The sequence below is a fragment of the Candoia aspera genome, chromosome 8 (genome assembly GCF_035149785.1).
Source record: "Candoia aspera isolate rCanAsp1 chromosome 8, rCanAsp1.hap2, whole genome shotgun sequence".
NCBI lineage: Eukaryota > Metazoa > Chordata > Lepidosauria > Squamata > Boidae > Candoia > Candoia aspera.
Window position 1 is genome coordinate 33,102,107 of NC_086160.1, and position 18,715 is coordinate 33,120,821.

Below are 18,715 nucleotides of genomic sequence, written 5' to 3' on the forward strand. Positions count from 1 at the left end.
TACTTCTTCCATTGATGTAGTTGGATATACTAGAAAAATATTTATCCTAACATGTATAATCGAAAGTTCAGTATACATATTGCCATTTCAGCATAAGATGAAATGTCAAAGAAAGCATTTGATGCTACCAGAGCACTTATCTATAACTGCTTTACAAATGACTACTTCCTACTTTGAAATGTAACTTCTAGACAGTGAAACAATGCCATTGCCAGGTAATTAGTAAGAGCTAGTAAAAATCAGCATTAAAGTTCATTATTTTTGTATTTCAAAAATTATTATCATTTAGTGTATAATTATTTTTGGGATTCAAAATACATCAAACTAATTTCTTTTTTAAAACTACATATTTAAAGTAGGCATCAAGCTGAGCCCTTTTCCTTTAAACAGTTGGGAAAGATCTGAAGATTCTGTTTAATATAGACAGTATTAATTATTATCTTTTATCATTCATATTGTCACATGTCAACAACTGAGTTGCAAGATGGAATTGGAATCGGGAATGCAATCTTTGTCTGTTTAAAGCAAAATAAATATAAAATAATTAGGAAATTATTCTTTGAACAAAGTGTTTTTCTTTGCAAAATTCTTCTCATACAGTATTTGATTAACCCTCTTGTCTGTTTATACTAAACTTTTAAAATAAAGTGGGTTTTAGAGAAATGTACTGTTTATTGCACAATAAAATGTATCTTTAAAAATCCTACCACAGCAGTAACAGGAGGTGATAAACAAAACTGATTTTTTAGCCTAAGTTGCAATTTTGCTTGCTATAGGTCATGTGCAATAAAAGTTAGTTTAAAATGAATTCAAAGATGACAAGAAATGGTTAAGGTAATGTATACACAGATAATGGTAGTTCTGCTTATAAGCAAACCTGAAAGATACTTGTTAATGTGAGTAGCCTATTTAAACATTTGATCAAATTTCTAATTAAAACTATATCTATCTCTAAAAGGAAGGGATTAAATACAGAAAAGAAAATTAACTTTAGAACATCAGAAGCTTCTTTATGACCCTGGAGAGAAGCACCAATAAGATATCTAGATATTTGGATTGGACCCAGTCTGAAAATTACTATGATATTAGCTACAACAAACATTTTCAGCAAGTAAAACAAGATCTGGCAAGCTGGATTCAGTTAATAATATTGTATCTTGACAGAATGTCTGTGATAAAAATAAATGTTCTGCTAGAAATCTTATTTTTTAAAACACAATTAGTAGTGACTTTTTCAATGATAAATATATATACTGTAGATAGATATAGATATAGATAGATATGATAAATGATATAGAGTATCAGATGCTACCTATAGGTCAACTAAAGCAGATGGTTTGGAATATCCAAATGTCCTAACAGTCAGGAATCACGCTGAGAAGACAGTAGGTCTCTAGTGTCTATTACTGCTACATAAGACCGAAAATCCTAACAAACTGAAGAAGCGTGGGAAAACCCAGACAGATAAACCCCAAAAGTTAAGGTGGGTCTGATCTGTGTCTCTTTGAATGGCTGCTTAATTCCTCAGTACTACGCATGCGTTTTCCCCCCTGGATAGGGGCCCCCTCCTGCTCGCCATCAGTACTCATGACATCACCCTCCCCTCCAGATACACATTCCATTTCAGCCCCCTCCCTTCCAGAGGTTTGATAAGAGTCCATGTCTCCTTCTAAGCTCCCATGGGAACTGGGCAACGATGGAAATTCTTCAAAGGAAAACTCCTCCAAGGACGAATCAGTGCTGCTCTCCAGGTCTGATAACGCTTCTGGCCCAGGTGGCTGCTGCTGAAAAATAGCTAGTTAATTAGAAGAGTCGTCCCCCCTTTGTAACGGTTGCCTAATCCCAAATACTCAGTCTCACAAGCTCGGGCTTAAAGATAACTGATTTATTAAAGGAATAGTATGCAAATACAGAGAAAGCTGAGAATGAGCAAAAGCGCGCCAAATACAAACTTAAAAGCCTTGCCTGTAAGCAAGTTCCGCCCCATCCCTCGTCAGGACGCTCCCCCTCCCAGGTGCTAGAAGCCGTTAGACGCGCCTGGGAAAGTAACCTTGAGCAGGAGCGCAAACCCAAACATACATTCCAAGCCCTCAAAACAACGGAGGGTGAAGGAATGGAAAACCCCCGGGTGAAGGAACACGGAACAGAAGAAGACATGTGAAACGTTACAATGTTAACAGCACATTGAAATGAGAACATGACATATTGCCCCCTTAAAAAAAAAACTATGGAGCAGGTTTGTCAGGGTAGGCAGAGTGGAATTGAGCTACGAGTCGAGGGGAAAGGACGTCTGAAGCAGCAACCCATTCAGGATGAGGGAAATGTTTCCAGCGGACGAGGTATTGTAAAGTGGAGCGCTGGCGTCGGGAGTCGAGGATGGATGTCACCTCGAAGTGTTGCTGGTTGTCGATCATGAGGGGAGGTGGTGGAATGGGTTGTGGATGCCAGCGGTCCGACGACAGGCAGGGTTTGAGTAAACTACAATGGAAAACAGGATGTAAACGTTTAAGGTTGTGAGGCAAATCAAGTTTAAACGTAACAGGGTTGAGTTGAGCAATAATTGGAAAAGGTCTGACAAATTTAGGGCCAAGTTTCTTAGAGGGCTGTGGGGACTTGATAAACTTAGTGGATAAGTAGACTTTATCCCCGACAGCAAAGGATGGTTCTGGGGAACGCTTTGCATCGGCATGGCGTTTATAGGTAGCCTGGGCATGGAGGAGAGCCAGTTGAATATTAGACCATGAGTCTTGTAGAGAGTCCGCCCAGTCAGTAAGGGAGGCTGGTAGCGGTTGAGGATGAGGAAGTTCAGGAATAGGAACAAACTCACGTCCAAAAACTGTTTTAAAAGGAACTTGACCAGTGGTTTGATGAACGGCATTGTTGTAAGCGACCTCAGCAAATGGGAGTAAGTCGACCCAATTGTCCTGTTGGTAGTTAACAAAAGCCCTGAGGTACTGTTCCAGTGTGGAATTAACCGCCTCTGTAGATCCGTCCGTTTCCGGATGCGAGGCGGTGGAAAGTGACTGTTTTGTACCCAAAAGTTTTAAAAATGCCCGCCAGAATTGTGACGTAAATTGTGTGCCTCTGTCACTCACCAAACGGGCGGGGATACCGTGGAGGCGGTACACGTGGGTGAGGAAGAGGCGTGCCAGCTGTTGTGCGGTGGGGATAGACGCGCATGGGATAAAGTGGGCTTGTTTGGAGAAAAAGTCTTTGACCACCCAAATGACAGTTTTGCGTTGACTAGGGGGTAGATCAACGATAAAGTCCATGGAAATGTCCTGCCAAGGGACAGATGGGGTGGCAACGGGTTGAAGGAGACCTTGGGGTTTGCCCGGTTTGCGCTTTATCGCCGCACATACAGGGCACGCAGTCACATATGCCTTCAGGTCTTTGAGTAAAGTTGGCCACCAGAATTGCCGGCGCACAAGGTGCAAAGTTTTTACGTAGCCAAAATGTCCAGCCAGCTTGTCATCGTGGCAGCGCTGGAGTATGGTTTTTCTCATAGCATCGGGTACATAAAGGCGATCGTTGCGCCAGGCAAGATCGTCGGTGAAAGTTAAAATGTGTCTATTGGTTTGCAACCAAGTATCTGTTTTAAGGTGGGAAAGCAACTGTTGTTGCAAATCGGAGGGAATTGACAAGTGCGGCGAGCGGCTGGAAGGCAGAGCGGCTGGAGGTTGCGTTGATTGCACTCGGGTCTGGCTGCGAGTCACTGCTGCCAAACTTAATTGTTTGTCGGTCCAGACGGTGCCTTGGACCGTTGGCCCTGGGCCAGCATCTTGGGGTCTGCGGGAGAGTGCATCAGCTAAAAAGTTTTTCTTGCCTGGTATAAATTTAAGGGTGAAGTTGAAGCGGCTGAAAAACTCAGCCCAGCGCAGCTGTTTGGGACTGAGTTTTCGACTGGTGCTTAGAGCTTCCAGATTTTTATGGTCGGTCCAGACTTCAAAAGGGCTTGAAGTGCCTTCCAATAGGTGTCGCCATGTTTCTAAAGCCGTTTTTACAGCAAAAGCCTCTTTTTCCCAAACGTGCCATCTTCTCTCCGTTTCAGTGAATTTGCGAGAGAGGTAGGCACAGGGTTTTAAGGTGCCAGATTGGTCAGATTGTAACAAAATTGCTCCTATGGAGAAATCAGAAGCATCAACTTGTACAACAAAGGGTTTAGAGGGGTTTGGATGCTGTAAAATTGGTTCTGTGGTAAATATTTGTTTGAGCGCTTCGAACGCTCGCTGACAGGCAGGAGTCCATTTAAGGAGCGCGCCTGGGTTCTTTGAACGTCGCGTATCCCCCTGTCCTTTAGTTTTTAACAGTTCAGTAAGGGGGAGGGCGATTTCTGCGAAATTTTGGGCGAATGCCCGATAGAAATTGGCGAATCCAAGGAAACTTTGTAATTGTCTCCTGGTACGGGGAGGCTCCCATGCCACAATAGCCTCTACTTTTGCAGGGTCCATTTCAATGCCCTGAGATGAAATTCGATAGCCTAGGTAATCAATTTGTGACTGATGAAATGCACATTTTGACAGTTTTGCGTACAACTCTGCTTTTTTCAATTTAGCCAGTACCTGACGCACCAAGTGGATATGTTCTGACATGGTTTCAGTATAAATCAATACATCATCCAAATATACCAGTACCCCCTTAAATAGGTGGTCATGCAAGACCTCATTGATTAGTTGCATAAAAACCCCAGGTGCTCCGGATAAACCAAATGGTAAGACTTTGTATTGGAAAGCCCCAAGAGGACAGTTAAATGCTGTTTTCCACTCATCCCCTTCCCTTATGCGAATACGAAAATAAGCTTCTCTCAAATCCAGTTTTGAGAAAATTTTGCCTCTGGACAGATGTGATAACATATCTTTGATCAGGGGCAAAGGATATTTATTTAATATTGAGACCGCATTGAGCCCGCGGAAATCGGTACAAAGTCTTAATGACCCATCCTTTTTTGGCCTGAATAGGACAGGGGCTCCCACCGGGGAATTAGCCGGCTCAATGAAACCCCTAGCCAGGTTTTTGTCAATGAACTCCCTTAGCGTAGTGAGCTCTTTGGGAGACATGGGGTATATTTTTGGGTGAGGCAATTTTACATTTGGTAAAAACTCAATGGCACAGTCCGTTTTTCTGTGGGGTGGCAAGCGATCCGCTTCCTTTTCCCCAAATACCTCAGCAAAATCCTGATACTGATTGGGTAGTCCCTCAAGAGGTTGAAGCGTTTGCACATTAGTATACGCTACCCCTCCACCCTCCATGTCTTCCAGTAGGTCCTTTTCGGGTACTTTGTAAAATCCATCTGCAAAAGTCACAGTTCTATGCAGCCAGTTGATAAAAGGGTTCTGCTGTACAAACCAAGGCATCCCCAAGATTACCAGAGGACCCCCCACTGGAGCTACCACAAATGGCAGCTTTTCTTGGTGGGAGCCCATCTGCAAGGCGACCAGTCCCGTGGAATGATTGACTGCTTTCCCTCCCGCCATAGTTCCATCCAATTGGGTGAAAATCATAGGTCTTGGCAAAGGGAACGTGGGCAGTTCCAGAGCCGCTACGACATCAGGGTGCATAAGGGAACGGGAGCAACCCGAGTCTAGCATGGCCCACACTTCCACAGTTTTGGTTTTTGAGCTCAGTTTAACTTTAACAGTCAGTGTGGGGAAATTTCCACTCACCGAATCGTGGTTACGCCCGGTTTCTTCCACCTGCCCTAGGGTGCCCTTCAGGGCAGGTGGTAGGCTTTTCCCGCCGGCTGCTCGAATTGCAACTCTTCTTCCTCTTCTCCAAAGGGTAGTTCTGGGGGGTCCAGTTCCGCGACGGCTGCTTTCAGTTTCCGCGGTGGAGCAGGAGCAGGCGACTTTACCGTAGGTTTCGTCTGTCGTTCCTCTGGACGGCGTCTCGGGCACGACGTGGCTCGATGCCCTTCTTTCCCACATCTGATGCACTGACCCTTGGAGAACCGTCGCTCCCTCTCCTCTTCCCAGGTTTTCGGTTTGGGGCGGCTGGCAAGTCCAGATGTGCGCGCTCCTCTAGCAAGACACGTTTGTCTAAGCTCTTTGGTATGGGCATAGGTTTGTAGGGCATTTTCTGCGCTGCCCGCCAACTGAATCCACCCATATAGCGTTTTGGGATCATCTCTTCCTAGTGCCCATCGAAGGATTTCGGGTTCTAGCCCCTGTTTGAACAATTCAATTATTGTTGGCTCAGACCAGTCTTCCACTTTTCCTGCCAAAGCTTTAAATTCCAACGCATATTTGGCAACTGAGAGGGACCCTTGGTAGAGTTTCCGCAGGTCATTTTTAGCTGTTTCTTGAGCTAGGGGGTCTTCGAAATGCTGTTTAAGTGCCCACAAAAAGTCATCGAAGTCCTCTAACTCAGTTGCCTCAGCCTGGCATAGTTGCACATACCAATCCGCTGCCCTTCCTCTCAGCTTGTTGGCAATGAAATTGATCTTGCCATGTTCTGACCGAAAGTTCCAACCCCAATCTTCTATATAATGCTTGGCATTAGTGATAAAGAAGGAGAGCGTTGTGGGATCCCCATCGAATTTCACTCCAAATGGTGGGAAGGTTCTCGCCGGCTCAGCTGGCTGTGGCGGTGCCGCGAATGTCAGCGTACGCCGAGCCCCCATGGGTGGTCGATCCCTAGGAGGTCTTGCCTCTCGCTCCCCCCCTTGACGGGCTGATCGAGTCTTGCTTCTCCCCCGGGTTAATAGGGTACTGTGCCTGGGGTACTGTGACGGCTCTTCCTCCCAATCCTCCGGGGTGGGCTCTGCCTCTCTGGGTAGATCCTTAAGGATTGTCACTATTAAATCCATTTTATCCTCTAATGCCCTCATTCGGGCTGGAGTGACCGGCTCTTCCAGAGGTTGGTTGGTTACCACCACCCTCGGTGACAAGGGGACTTCGGGCTCCCAGGACAATTGTGGAGACCCCCTCCCCGGTGCTCTTTCCATAACAGTTCTATGTTCACTCCTGAGACTCTCCTGCATGGATATCAGCAGTTCGTCTAATTGGATATCTCGCAACTCCCGACGTGCTGCTCTTTGCGCTCTCGAGGTTAGCGCTGGCCAGATTCTGGCCGCCTCCCGTTCCTCCTCGCTTCCCTCACTTGCGCGAAGCTGAGGTTCTGTCATCGCTAGTGTTCCCTCTTATCCAACGATTGGATGGCGCTAGCGGAAAATGGATGAAATGATTCTCAGCTTTATGTAACGGTTGCCTAATCCCAAATACTCAGTCTCACAAGCTCGGGCTTAAAGATAACTGATTTATTAAAGGAATAGTATGCAAATACAGAGAAAGCTGAGAATGAGCAAAAGCGCGCCAAATACAAACTTAAAAGCCTTGCCTGTAAGCAAGTTCCGCCCCATCCCTCGTCAGGACGCTCCCCCTCCCAGGTGCTAGAAGCCGTTAGACGCACCTGGGAAAGTAACCTTGAGCAGGAGCGCAAACCCAAACATACATTCCAAGCCCTCAAAACAACGGAGGGTGAAGGAATGGAAAACCCCCGGGTGAAGGAACACGGAACAGAAGAAGACATGTGAAACGTTACAATGTTAACAGCACATTGAAATGAGAACATGACACCCTTCCCCCTGGGAAATGCAAGCCCGAGGTGGAGGGCTGTGGCTCTCCACCCTCCTCTGTTGCTGGTGTCAAGGCTTCAGGCGGGGGTGGAGACCGCAAACTTACGAACTCCTCTGCTTGGGATTCCTCTGCTTGCTCAGCCAAGTGAGGAATCTCTGGTAGAGTGTGAGGCTTGGGTTTGTGAGGGAAAAGCTGATGGAATCGATGAACCAGCGTTGGTGCATGCACATCTCTGGCATTCTCCCATGTGCACTCTTCCTCAGGGTACCCTTTCCAGTGTGTGAAATATTGGATGCCCCTTCCCCTCCTCCTAGAGTCCAGAATTACCTCAACTTCGAATTCCTCCTCCCCCTCCACAATTACTGGAGGTGAGGGGGCATTTGCGATCACAAGGAACTTGGGGGAGGGTCTTTGGCTAGCAAGGCTCTGTGAAAGTCTGAGTGAATTTCATGGATGCTGGCAGCTTTAAGCGATAAGCCACTGGATTTATCTGCTGTACCACAGTGAAAGGGCCACAAACTTAGAGTCCAACTTCTTGGAGGGTCTGGTAGAGGTCAAAAACTTGGTAGAGAGCCACACTTTGTCTCCTACCGCAATCACTGGCCCCTCTTGTCTGTGAGCATCTGCAGCTCTCTTGTAAGCACTCTTTGCCCTGTTCAGCTGCTCCTTTAACAACTCCTGTGTGGCTTGTTGCTCTTTAAGAAAATCAGCCACAGCTGGAACAGCTCCCTGCTGGGAGGAGGTGGGCAACACCCGAGGGTTAACCCCGTAAAGTGCTTGGAAAGGAGACTTCTTAGTAGAGGATTGCACAGAGTTGTTATAGGTAAATTCTGCCATGGGGAGCAGGGCTGGCCAATTGTCTTGCTGATAAGTGGTGTATCACCTGAGATACTGCTGTAACCATTGGTTAATTTTCTCATCTTGCCCATTACTAGCTGGATGATGAGATGATGATAGCTGGATCTGGACCCCTAATGACTGGAAAAGCACCCTCCAGAACCTGGAAGTGAACTAAGGACCTCTGTTAGTTACCAAGTGATTTACCATGCCTCTATACCTAAAAACATGGTCCATGAACAACTGCACTGTGGCTTGCGCAGATGGGAGGCCCTTGCAAGGAATAAAATGCACCATTTTAGTGAAAAGGTCCACCACCACTAGTATGAAGTCAGCCCCTGGACCGGGGGTAAATCAGTGATGAAATCCATGGAGATTGTATCCCAAGGCCTACTGGGGGTGGGTAGGGGTTGCAAGAGTCCTGTGGGCTTCCCTGGGAGAGGCTTGGCTCGTCTACAGTTATGACAAGAAGCCACGTAACCCTTTATGTCTGCAGTCACCTTAGGCCACCAGTAGTCTCTCAGAGCTCTATGGAGAGTTTTGAAAACACCTCCGTGGCCTGCCGCTTGATGGTCATGGCAAAGTCTCAGTACTTCTTCCTTCAATGAGGGGGGAATGTATAATCGCCCGCTATGCCAGAGGATTCCTGCCTCCACATTGAATGGGGGGGCAGTGTCTTGCAGGTTCCTCTGGAGGTCATCCATCCTGGCCCTGGCATACGGGTCCTGTTGCTGCTGAGCTCTGACTGTTGTAAATAGGTCCTCTGCTTGTCTGCCTGCTGCTAAAATCTCTGTCTGGTTCCCCCTCATAGACTGATCAAAGTTGTGAGGTTGTAATATAGTAGCCTGTACCTCCTGGTGAGTAGCAGGAGTTGCCTGAATGGATCGAGACAGGGCATCTGCCAAACGGTTCTGTGCCCCGGGAACATAAGAAATAACAAAATTGAAATGGGATAAAAACTGGCTCCATCTGATTTGGTGTGGGGTGAGGGATCTGGCGTTTTGTAGAAGCTGTAAATTCTTGTGATCGGTGCAAACTTTCACAGGAAAGGTTGCACCTTCTAGCCAGTGCCTCCAGTCTTGGAATGCTGCTTTAATTGCTAGCAACTCCTTGTTAAAAACATCATAGTTTCTCTCTGCTGGTGAGAGCATGCATGAAAAAAAGGCACAAGGAAACAATGTATTCTCGGTTTTGTTTGTATATTGCAATAACACTGCCCCAATGGCAATATTGGAAGCATCTGAATGCATTATGAATTGCTTTGTGGGATCAGGGTGCTTTAACAGTGGCTGGGATGCAAAGAGTTGCTTAAATTCTTGGAAGGCTGCTTGCTCCCTCTCCCCCCAAATGAATTTTGATCCTTTCTTCAAAAGCTGTGTGAGGGGTTTAGCCCTATCACTAAATTTTTTATGAACCTCCTGTAAAAATTGCAGAACCCTAGGAACCTTTTTACATCTTTCACATTTCGGGGGGGTTGCCAAGAGAGAATTGCCTGGACCTTGGAAGGATCCATGGATATGCCTTCTGTTGATATTCTATAGCCCAGGAAATGTAATTCAGTTAAATCAAAGGCACACTTCTCTAGCTTGGCGAACAGCTTGTTCTCTCTCAGTCTTTGTAAGACATGAGTTGTAGCATCCTCAGAGAATATTAATATGTCATCTAGATAAATGACTAGATACTTATCTAGTAAATCAGAGAAAATTTGATTCATAAATCAGGAAAATATGGCTCCTGCATTAGACAAGCCAAAGGGCAAAACAAGGTACTCAAATTTACCAAACCTGGTATCGAAGGCAGTCAGATATTCATGCCCCTCTTTCATCCGGATCAGATTGTATGCATTCCTGAGGTCCAACCTAGTAAAAATGTGTGCTTTCTGTAAGCAATCCAGCAGATCAGAAATTAGCAGGAGGGAATAATTTTCTTTTATTGTGAGTTTATTTAGAGAACTGAAATCATGGACCACTCTCATGGTTGCCTCCTGGTTTGCCGGTGCCAATGGGTCAGGCTTCTTTGGTACGAAGAAGGTGGGAGCAGACGCTGGGAAAGTAGATTGTCGGATGAAACCTTTTTCGAGATTAGAATCCAAGTAATCCTTTAAGGTGGCTAGTTCCTTGGGGGACATGGGATATTGTTTCCTTGCTGGAATCTTGGCTCCTGGTATCAACTCAATGGTGCAATCACAGTCCCTGTGGGGGGGGCGGTAGTGCTGTGGCCTCTTGTTTGCTGAAAATGTCTGCGAAATCTGCATACTTGGCTGGCAACTGGACCCCCCCTGCTTCCATGGCTTTGTTGGTTGCTGGAGAGAGGAGAGCAGCTTGAATCTTGTGGTGCTGGCATTCCTTAGCTGGGAAGGAGATTGCTCCCATAGTCCAGTTCAACAATGGGTTGTGGATCTTCAGCCAAGGTGTGCCCAGGACTATAGGCACATTATGTGATGCCGCAACATAAAGTTGGATCCACTCAGTGTGGTCTCCCGTTGTTAGTTGCAAAGGTTCTGTGAACCTTCTAATCGCCCTGCCTTGAGGGGCTGGCCATCAATGGTCTCCACTTCTATGGGACATGGCAATTCTATGGTCAGGATGTTGAAGTCTTGTACGGTCTGTACACCAATAAAATTGGTGGAAGCTCCGGAATCCATGAGGGCCTCTAGCTTGACCTGATGCTCTGGGTTTACATGCATTATGGCTGGTATGTAGTAAAAGGATTGCCTGGAATCCTCGGAATGAGCCGTTCTTAATTGATTGATGGTCTCCCTGCTGAGCTCTGTGGAGGGAGACCAACGGAGTTTCCCTGGTTGGAAGTAGAGGCAGAGGCAGCTCTTGTTTCAGCTGCTTGCCCTGGGGCTCTTACGGAATTTTCTTGGCTTCTCACTGGGCAAGCTCTCACCATGTGCCCCTGGACTCCACAGTAGAAACAGAGGTCTCTCTCTCTCCTTCTCTGTCTCTCAGCCTCAGAAATAAGCCTCCTGCCTACCCTGATTTGCATCGACTCCTGAGTAAGCAGATGCTGTGGAGAGAGCTGGAAATCCTGGAAGCATCCTGAGGCCCCTGCCTCTCCCCGGCTGCATCTGTCTGAGCTCTTCTAGCCTGGCATCTATGACCACAGACAACTGATATAAGGCTTCTAGGGTAGCTGGTGTTCCCTGGTGCACTAATTCATTTTTAATTTCTTCATCCAGCCCCTGTTTGAATTGGTCTTTCAAAGCACTCTCATTCCAATCCAAATCTCCTGCTAACACCTTGAAATCAGCAATGTAGATTCCCACTCTCTTGTTGCCTTGCTTGAGCTTCCAAATTTCCCGGCCTCTTTGATTGGGTCGTCAAAGTCTGCTTGGAACCCTGCCAGAAAATTCTGGTAGTCGTTGAGAATTGGGTCGTTGTTCTCCACCATGGGAATAGCCCATTTGGCAGCTGGGCCCTTTAGCAGACTTAGAATGAAGGTGACTCTGGTTCTGTCTGTGGGAAACTCTGCTGGTCTGCTGTCGAAAAACACTGTGCACTGTGTGAGAAAGGTTCTCAACTGTCCTGCTTCTCCTCCAAACTTCTCTGGTAGACTGCCCTGGATCTCAAGACTACTGGCGGAGCTGCTGCTGCTGCTGGCACCGGTTGTGGGTTAATCGGAGCTGGTTGTTGTAACTGCTGTAGCATGGCTGCTTGTATTGTGTTGATCTGGAGATCTACTTGTTGTTGGTGTTGTTGCAGGGCTGCTCCCAATTGTTGGATGTCTTGCCGAATTTCCTGGTTTTCCGAAGACATTTTCCAAATGTCTCTCCTTTATTTTTCTTTGTTCCTCCCTCTTTCGATGGGAGTAAGAGTTTGTTAGGATTGATGTCCTAACAGTCAGGAATCACGCTGAGATGAGGAGTAGGTCTCTAGTGTCTATTACTGCTACATAAGACCGAAAATCCTAAGAAACTGAAGAAGCGTAGGAAAACCCAGACAGATAAACCCCAAAAGTTAAGGCGGGTCTGATCTGTGTCTCTTTGAATGGCTGCTTAACTCCTCAGTACTACGCATGCATTTCCCCCCCTGGATAGAGACACCCTCCTGCTCGCCATCAGTACTCATGACACCAAACATATTACCTGGCAGCAATTACAAGCTTTTCTTCTTAATTCAAAGGAATTTGATCCTAGAATAATAAATCCTTTTGGTACATTTCAAGCCACATTGATTCAAACTTTAATATAATCAGAATCTAACTGATATATGAACTCACCATGTACATGATGATTTATTCTAATTTTGTCCCCCCAGTAGCATTTTTTGTGAGATATCTTGGGTTGAAAGAGAGAGAGAGAGACTGGCCCAAAGTCACCCATAGTCCAGTGGGAATTTGTCAGTTCAGGACTTCCAAAAATATGCAGTATTAGATAGAATTTAAGAACCATGTGAATGGCTCACAACAAATACATACATTGGTGTGTCTGTCTGTGTGCACATGTGTATGTGCACAGATGCGTAAATAAAATTTAAGAGATAAGCCTGACTTTGCCAGATTTCCCTTCTCACTATAATCCATGATTTTTGTTTTCCTGCTCTGTCTGATGCAAGGCCTGTAAGTTTCTGAATTTCTGCAATGAACTATATATGTACATGTTAACATCCCATGGATCAGAGATAGGGTATCAGCTAAAGCTCCCTCCTCGGCTAATAAAGAGTGTGGAAGAAAGCAGCCTCATTTATGGCACAGTCTGTTGCATAACACTTCAGCACTATTTCCATTAGCTGTGGGAAAGATGAGGTTTGTAGAGGGGACAAGAGCTAGAATGACTTAGTAGCCAGAAGTGCTTTATCCCTGTTTTATATTGTAAACTATAACACCGGAAGTTAGATTTTCATTTGAGTAAACCATCAGTTTTAATTAGGAAGCTTCATTGTAATTCAGAGGTTCATTTGTACATGACAAGTTGTACTTTACAGTTATATCACACAATAGCTTTGTCATTCAGTCTGAAAGCAGCTGTTCTAACAGTGTAGTCATAAAGAACTAAATACTGATTAATCCTCTGATTACCACTCAGCAATGAGATGATTTTTTGTTCAATAACTCTGTATTGACTTTGAATCTTAGACTTTAATGTACTCATACAAGCCTAGAGAGCAATATTCCTACAAATTCTACTATAAACTACCACTTAACAAACTGATACTTGCCGTACTTTCACTGAACACAGTCCTGTCTGGTAAAGCACAGCACAGGCTATTAGCAGAAAGCAAATGCTAGTAGAGGATACAGTATTGGAAGTGTGCACAATTCCTGACTATTGTGTTGCATATCTAAGAGATGGAGAAAAGGAGAATCACTCTTGGTTGCTGCTATTGAGAGACAGGTTTGGAGAAAACAAACTGGAACAAATTTAGCAGCATGCAAATCACTTTTCCAAATGCATTTGGCCTTGAATGGGGAAAATAGACTAGTACTTCTGAGCTGAATGTGTGACTAGCACAACATTTCCAGAACTGAATAAATATCAACAACTGGGCTTTTTTAGAAGTTGCCTCCATGTAACAGTGTCATGTGCTCCTCTATGGAAGGTGGGCACTTTGCTTTGGGGAAAAGGAAAGACATATTTCATTAATGAACTTATCATTAATGCCAACATTTTTTTCTGCTTTTAAAAGTGTAATTTAGGACTAAAGTATGCCTTATCAATTATTTTAATAAGCTACTTTTGTTAAATTATATATTTATTTACAGCAATGAGCAGAAAATTTAGTAAATGTTTTTGACAGTAAGCATTTAGCTACTATTGAACAGTTTATCATTTCTTTTACTATCTTTTTTTTAATATTTTTCTCAGTAGATATTTAATTATTTTAATTTAGAAAGATTGTGATTGTAGTCAGTTTGTGAAATTTTGCTGCAGCCACTGATCAAATGGTCAACTGTTTCATCCTTTTCACTACAAAGGTGACATTTGCTATTGTTTGTTACATGTTGAATTTTCACCTTCATGCAATTAGTTGGCAAGATGCTAAAATAAAGCCTTTCCTGATCTTAACTAGTTCCATCGGGTTGTTGTTGTTGTTGTTGTTGTTGCTGTTGTTGTTGTTATTATTATTATTATTATTATTATTATTATTATTGGCTTTTCCTTCTATATCCTTCAAATAGTGACCATGCATTGGCTTGTTCTTCCAGTTGACAAATTGGTTTTCAATTGTTTCTTTTCCATACTCAGCCTTCACCTTCATTGTTTGCAAGAGCTTTCCTTGACTGACTTCCTTCAGCAAGGGTTCTTGGCTTTTCTTAATGTAGTCACTCAGGCCATGCTTTTCTGTCTCCACGATTTGTTTCACCTGCAGGAGACCTCTACCCACTTCAGCTCTTGGCAAATACAGCTGATCAATATCACTTTTTGGATGTAAAGCATGGTGTGTTGTCCTTGTCATTGTCACTGTCATTATAATTAGGTGCCAGTACCACCAAATTTCTGGAATGTAAGCAACAATACCTTGGCTTGCAAGGTAGTCTTCAGATTTGTGGAGAAACATGAAAGTGTGAGAAAGAAACTAAAGATTGCCCTGCCTTGACTCTCTTTGGTATAAGAGGAACTGTCAGGCTTTCAAGATTATGTTATTATAGCCTATATAATATACAGGGAGAAGGGAACATTCTGTTAGACAACATGAATGGAAGAATGGAAACAAAATGAGAAAGTACCAAAATAAATGATTTATTACTTTAAACATTATTTTACTCTCCAGAAACCTAGAAATGAATGAGAATGATGATTAGCTGCTTAGAAAAAAAGCTGGAAGTCATTTCCTCTGTACATTTGACAATGTAATGAATTTAAAAACATAACTGAGCATTTATTATGAAAATAAATGGAGAATTAGAGAAGGATACAAGAGTGATGATAGGTTCTGAATATGGGACAGACAATTCTTTGGCAGTGTCAGGAGTGGACCATGGGGAATAAAAGACATGGATGGAAAGGAAAGAAGTAAACAAAACTAGAATAAAGTGGAATTATGAAGTGAAAAAGTCTGGATGAAAAATAATGTATGTAAAATGATATTGCTGCAAAAAGATGGCAATGAGAGAAAGATATTGGATGGTGAACAGTTGAGAGAAAAATATAGTTGCAAAGAATGTATTGAAAGAGAGCAAGAATGGTTTAAAGAGGCAGAGAAATACAGAATGATTTTTATGGGAATCAAAAAAGGTCCAAGCGAAGAATCTCCAGGGCCAGGGTAAGGATGAAGGTTCATCACTCAACCTAAGTGAATGGAATAAAAAATAAAAAATAATTATATTACTTAGGATAACACTAAAATGAGGAAATGTGGAAAGCACATTTTAAAAATTTCTATAGGACTGTAGTGATATGACAAAGGGTGGAACTGGAATGAAAACTATAAACTATAAATACTAGTCAGGAAGAAAAAAGTAAATGTTTAAAAGGAAGTCAGAAATGCTATGAGAATGTTGAAAGATGTAGGGCTGCAAATATAAATGGCGTAAGAGAAATGTTAAAATAAGGGGGTAGTTTGCTTGTAGGGTGGTTGTGCAACTTTTTTAATGTGTGCATTAAGACTGAAAAGACCAGCACACTCCCTTGCCAGCAATCAACACCCAGATATGCAAAAATCAACACTAGGATTAACACCAGATGAACCACCAAACAGCACAATACAGCCTAATCAGGAACTATTAACTCAGGCAATCAACCAAGCAGCAAACAACAGCCCAATCAAAGAACTCCCAAGGAGAGAACAACACCCCTACCAACACAAGCAGGGCAAACCACAGTATATAAACTGAGAGCAAGGCCCGCTCTCTCTTTGCACCGAAGATGTTGCCTAGTCTGGCAATGAAACATCTGCAAGAAAACAACAAGGCTCAGAGAGCACCAAGGACTCCACAGTTGAACCCTGTGCTCAAATATTTGCTTCAATTGGGGTCAAGTTTGCCAACCACCTACATCAACTCCCCTGTCACTAAGAAACCAGCTACTAGAAGTTGCAAAGCTCCATACTGCATAAGAGTGAGTCAATGGTTAATATTGCCCCATTGAAGTAATGATGAGAAAGACCAAGCTCACCAACCAATAAACAGAGGCAGTACAGCACATTGGCCCACAGGGGTTATGTCAGTGGTTATTCTTACTTGGTGATAAATCTTACTTCTTAAACAGTTTTGGAGTAGGAAACTTCCTACACTGGTTCAGCATGATTTAGGTTCTTTCCTGAACAATTTGAGGGCTGCTGTGTTATTCTTTTCTCATTTCTACTAGCTCTCCCTAGCAAGTACATAGGATATGTATCAAAATTACTGTTAGGAACCTATTAGAGATTTAGCTGAAGTTTGCATAAATAATCATTGCTCTTTTCATCATATTCTGTCCCAAAATGACAGAAATGATGCAGTATATAGCTATTTATATTCTAAGAATTATTTTCCCAATCTGAACTCAGATCAAGAACATATATATACTGTCAGCCATAAACCTGAATCATGAATCTCTGATCTGAATCAAATCAAGGCTGATTTGCAGACCTAAAAATCATATATCTGATTGCTTGACAGAGCTGTCTAGGGTTAATTATCATATAGAAAAATATTCCATTGCTCCTGTCTTTGACATGATATATGAATCTTATTCTTACCATTGCTTATTGTAGGATATATTTCTATTTCTAATCATCATCTTTGCATTTGATGAATTATGTTTTTTTTTTCTTATACAGTTCCACCTGTCATAAGAGTCTTCCCTGAAAGCCAAGCTAGGGAGCCAGGAGTGACAGCTAGTCTTCGATGCCATGCTGAGGGAATTCCAAATCCAGTGCTTGGTTGGTTGAAGAACGGAATTGATATAACCCCAAAGTTATCCAAACAGTTAACTCTTCAAGGTAAAGGAACATGTTTTAATATTATTGTCATAAGAAAGACATGTATTTTTAATATGTATTACAAAGGCTTCAGAGTGCAATATGAAAGTTTATTTTCATGTAATTCAGGTACAACCTTGAATAAGGTATGATAAATTAATCTACTACCTCAGAAGTAAAATTGGCACTTTGTGGGTCTGCTAAACAAGTACATTTATTAATTATTTCCCCATAGTTCTTTAGGGGCATACTGTATGTTATGGTCTCTAGAATGGCATGGTATTTAGAATTCAGTTGAGCATACTGATACTTTTCCTCCAGTGAGCTTATTTTACTTCAATTTATTCTGCACTCAATTACTTGAATTACTTATTGTTTATTTGACTGATGGATATAAGCATACCTTTCTTCCAGGAATTAAGGAGGCATACAGAGCGACTCCTCCCTTTTTTCCCTATACAAATAATCTTGTGGCATAGAATTAGCTGAGAGATAGTGACTGTCTTAAACTGACTGCCCATGGCTGAAAGTAGACCTGAACATGGGTTTGGTCCTATTCTAGCACTTTAAACCTCTATGCTACACCGGCTATTGGTATCATAAGAAAAATTCAGTGTTCTTATATTTCCTGTGCTAGCATAACCATTTTGGGACATTTCTTAGCATGGGCTGAACATATGCCCATTTTCAGATGCATGACAAAAAATGCAGATAACCACATTTTTAAAAATAAAGTATTAGCATATACAGAATATCTAGAACACTATAGCTTCAAGCATGGCATTTATTTAAGAGTGAAGTCCAGTTCAGTGAAACTATAAGTGACAGAAATATCTTACTTGGATAGTTTTATCAACAAACACACCCTCCCCTTTAATTAACATTTTAGTCCACTTAAAAACCTTGAAGATACTTACAGTACTAGGAGTTACCCTGCTATCAGAAAAAAATCAGTGCTAAATCTCAAAATGTCAGATTTAGGGAGATTTAGTGATGTATTACAGAAAGGTAAGGTATAGAGAACTTGCCTGGGAAACCTTTTGAGACACATTCTGATGAATACATTTTAGAATCTATAGATTTTCTAAAAGAGTTAACAGTGCCTTTACTGTTTCTCTGTCATTTGTAGACTTAATTGCACTTTTGATAGCCCTTCAGTTCTTAGGAAATTAGAAAAGTTTCTTAACTCTTTCATTACTGAGCACAACTAATTTGTGCTGAGCATAGGAAAATAGATTTGTTTTTTACCAATTACATTTTTATACAACGTTATGAAGAATAAGGAAATAACAGTACTTAATTATGCAGCCTCCCATATAGAGAGTTACCAATCCATAAGAGCAGCAGCACTTTCACATGAATGCAGATCACTACACACTCTTCATTAACACAAGATACTCAGAAGGTCTGGGCCTTAACTTCTTAGGCATCCTTGTTCTCCTTAGATGATGATGACAA

The 18,715-nt window shown here is 42.9% G+C and overlaps 1 protein-coding gene across 1 annotated transcript in view; it reads left to right on the forward strand.

Annotated features, from left to right (window-relative positions):
• FSTL5 (follistatin like 5) overlaps positions 1-18,715 on the forward strand; it is a 392,971-nt gene that overhangs the window by 317,140 nt on the left and 57,116 nt on the right. The window contains exon 9 of the mRNA XM_063310578.1: positions 17,117-17,278. Within this exon, the coding sequence (XP_063166648.1) occupies positions 17,117-17,278 (162 nt within the window). The remainder of the gene's footprint in view (positions 1-17,116; positions 17,279-18,715) is intronic.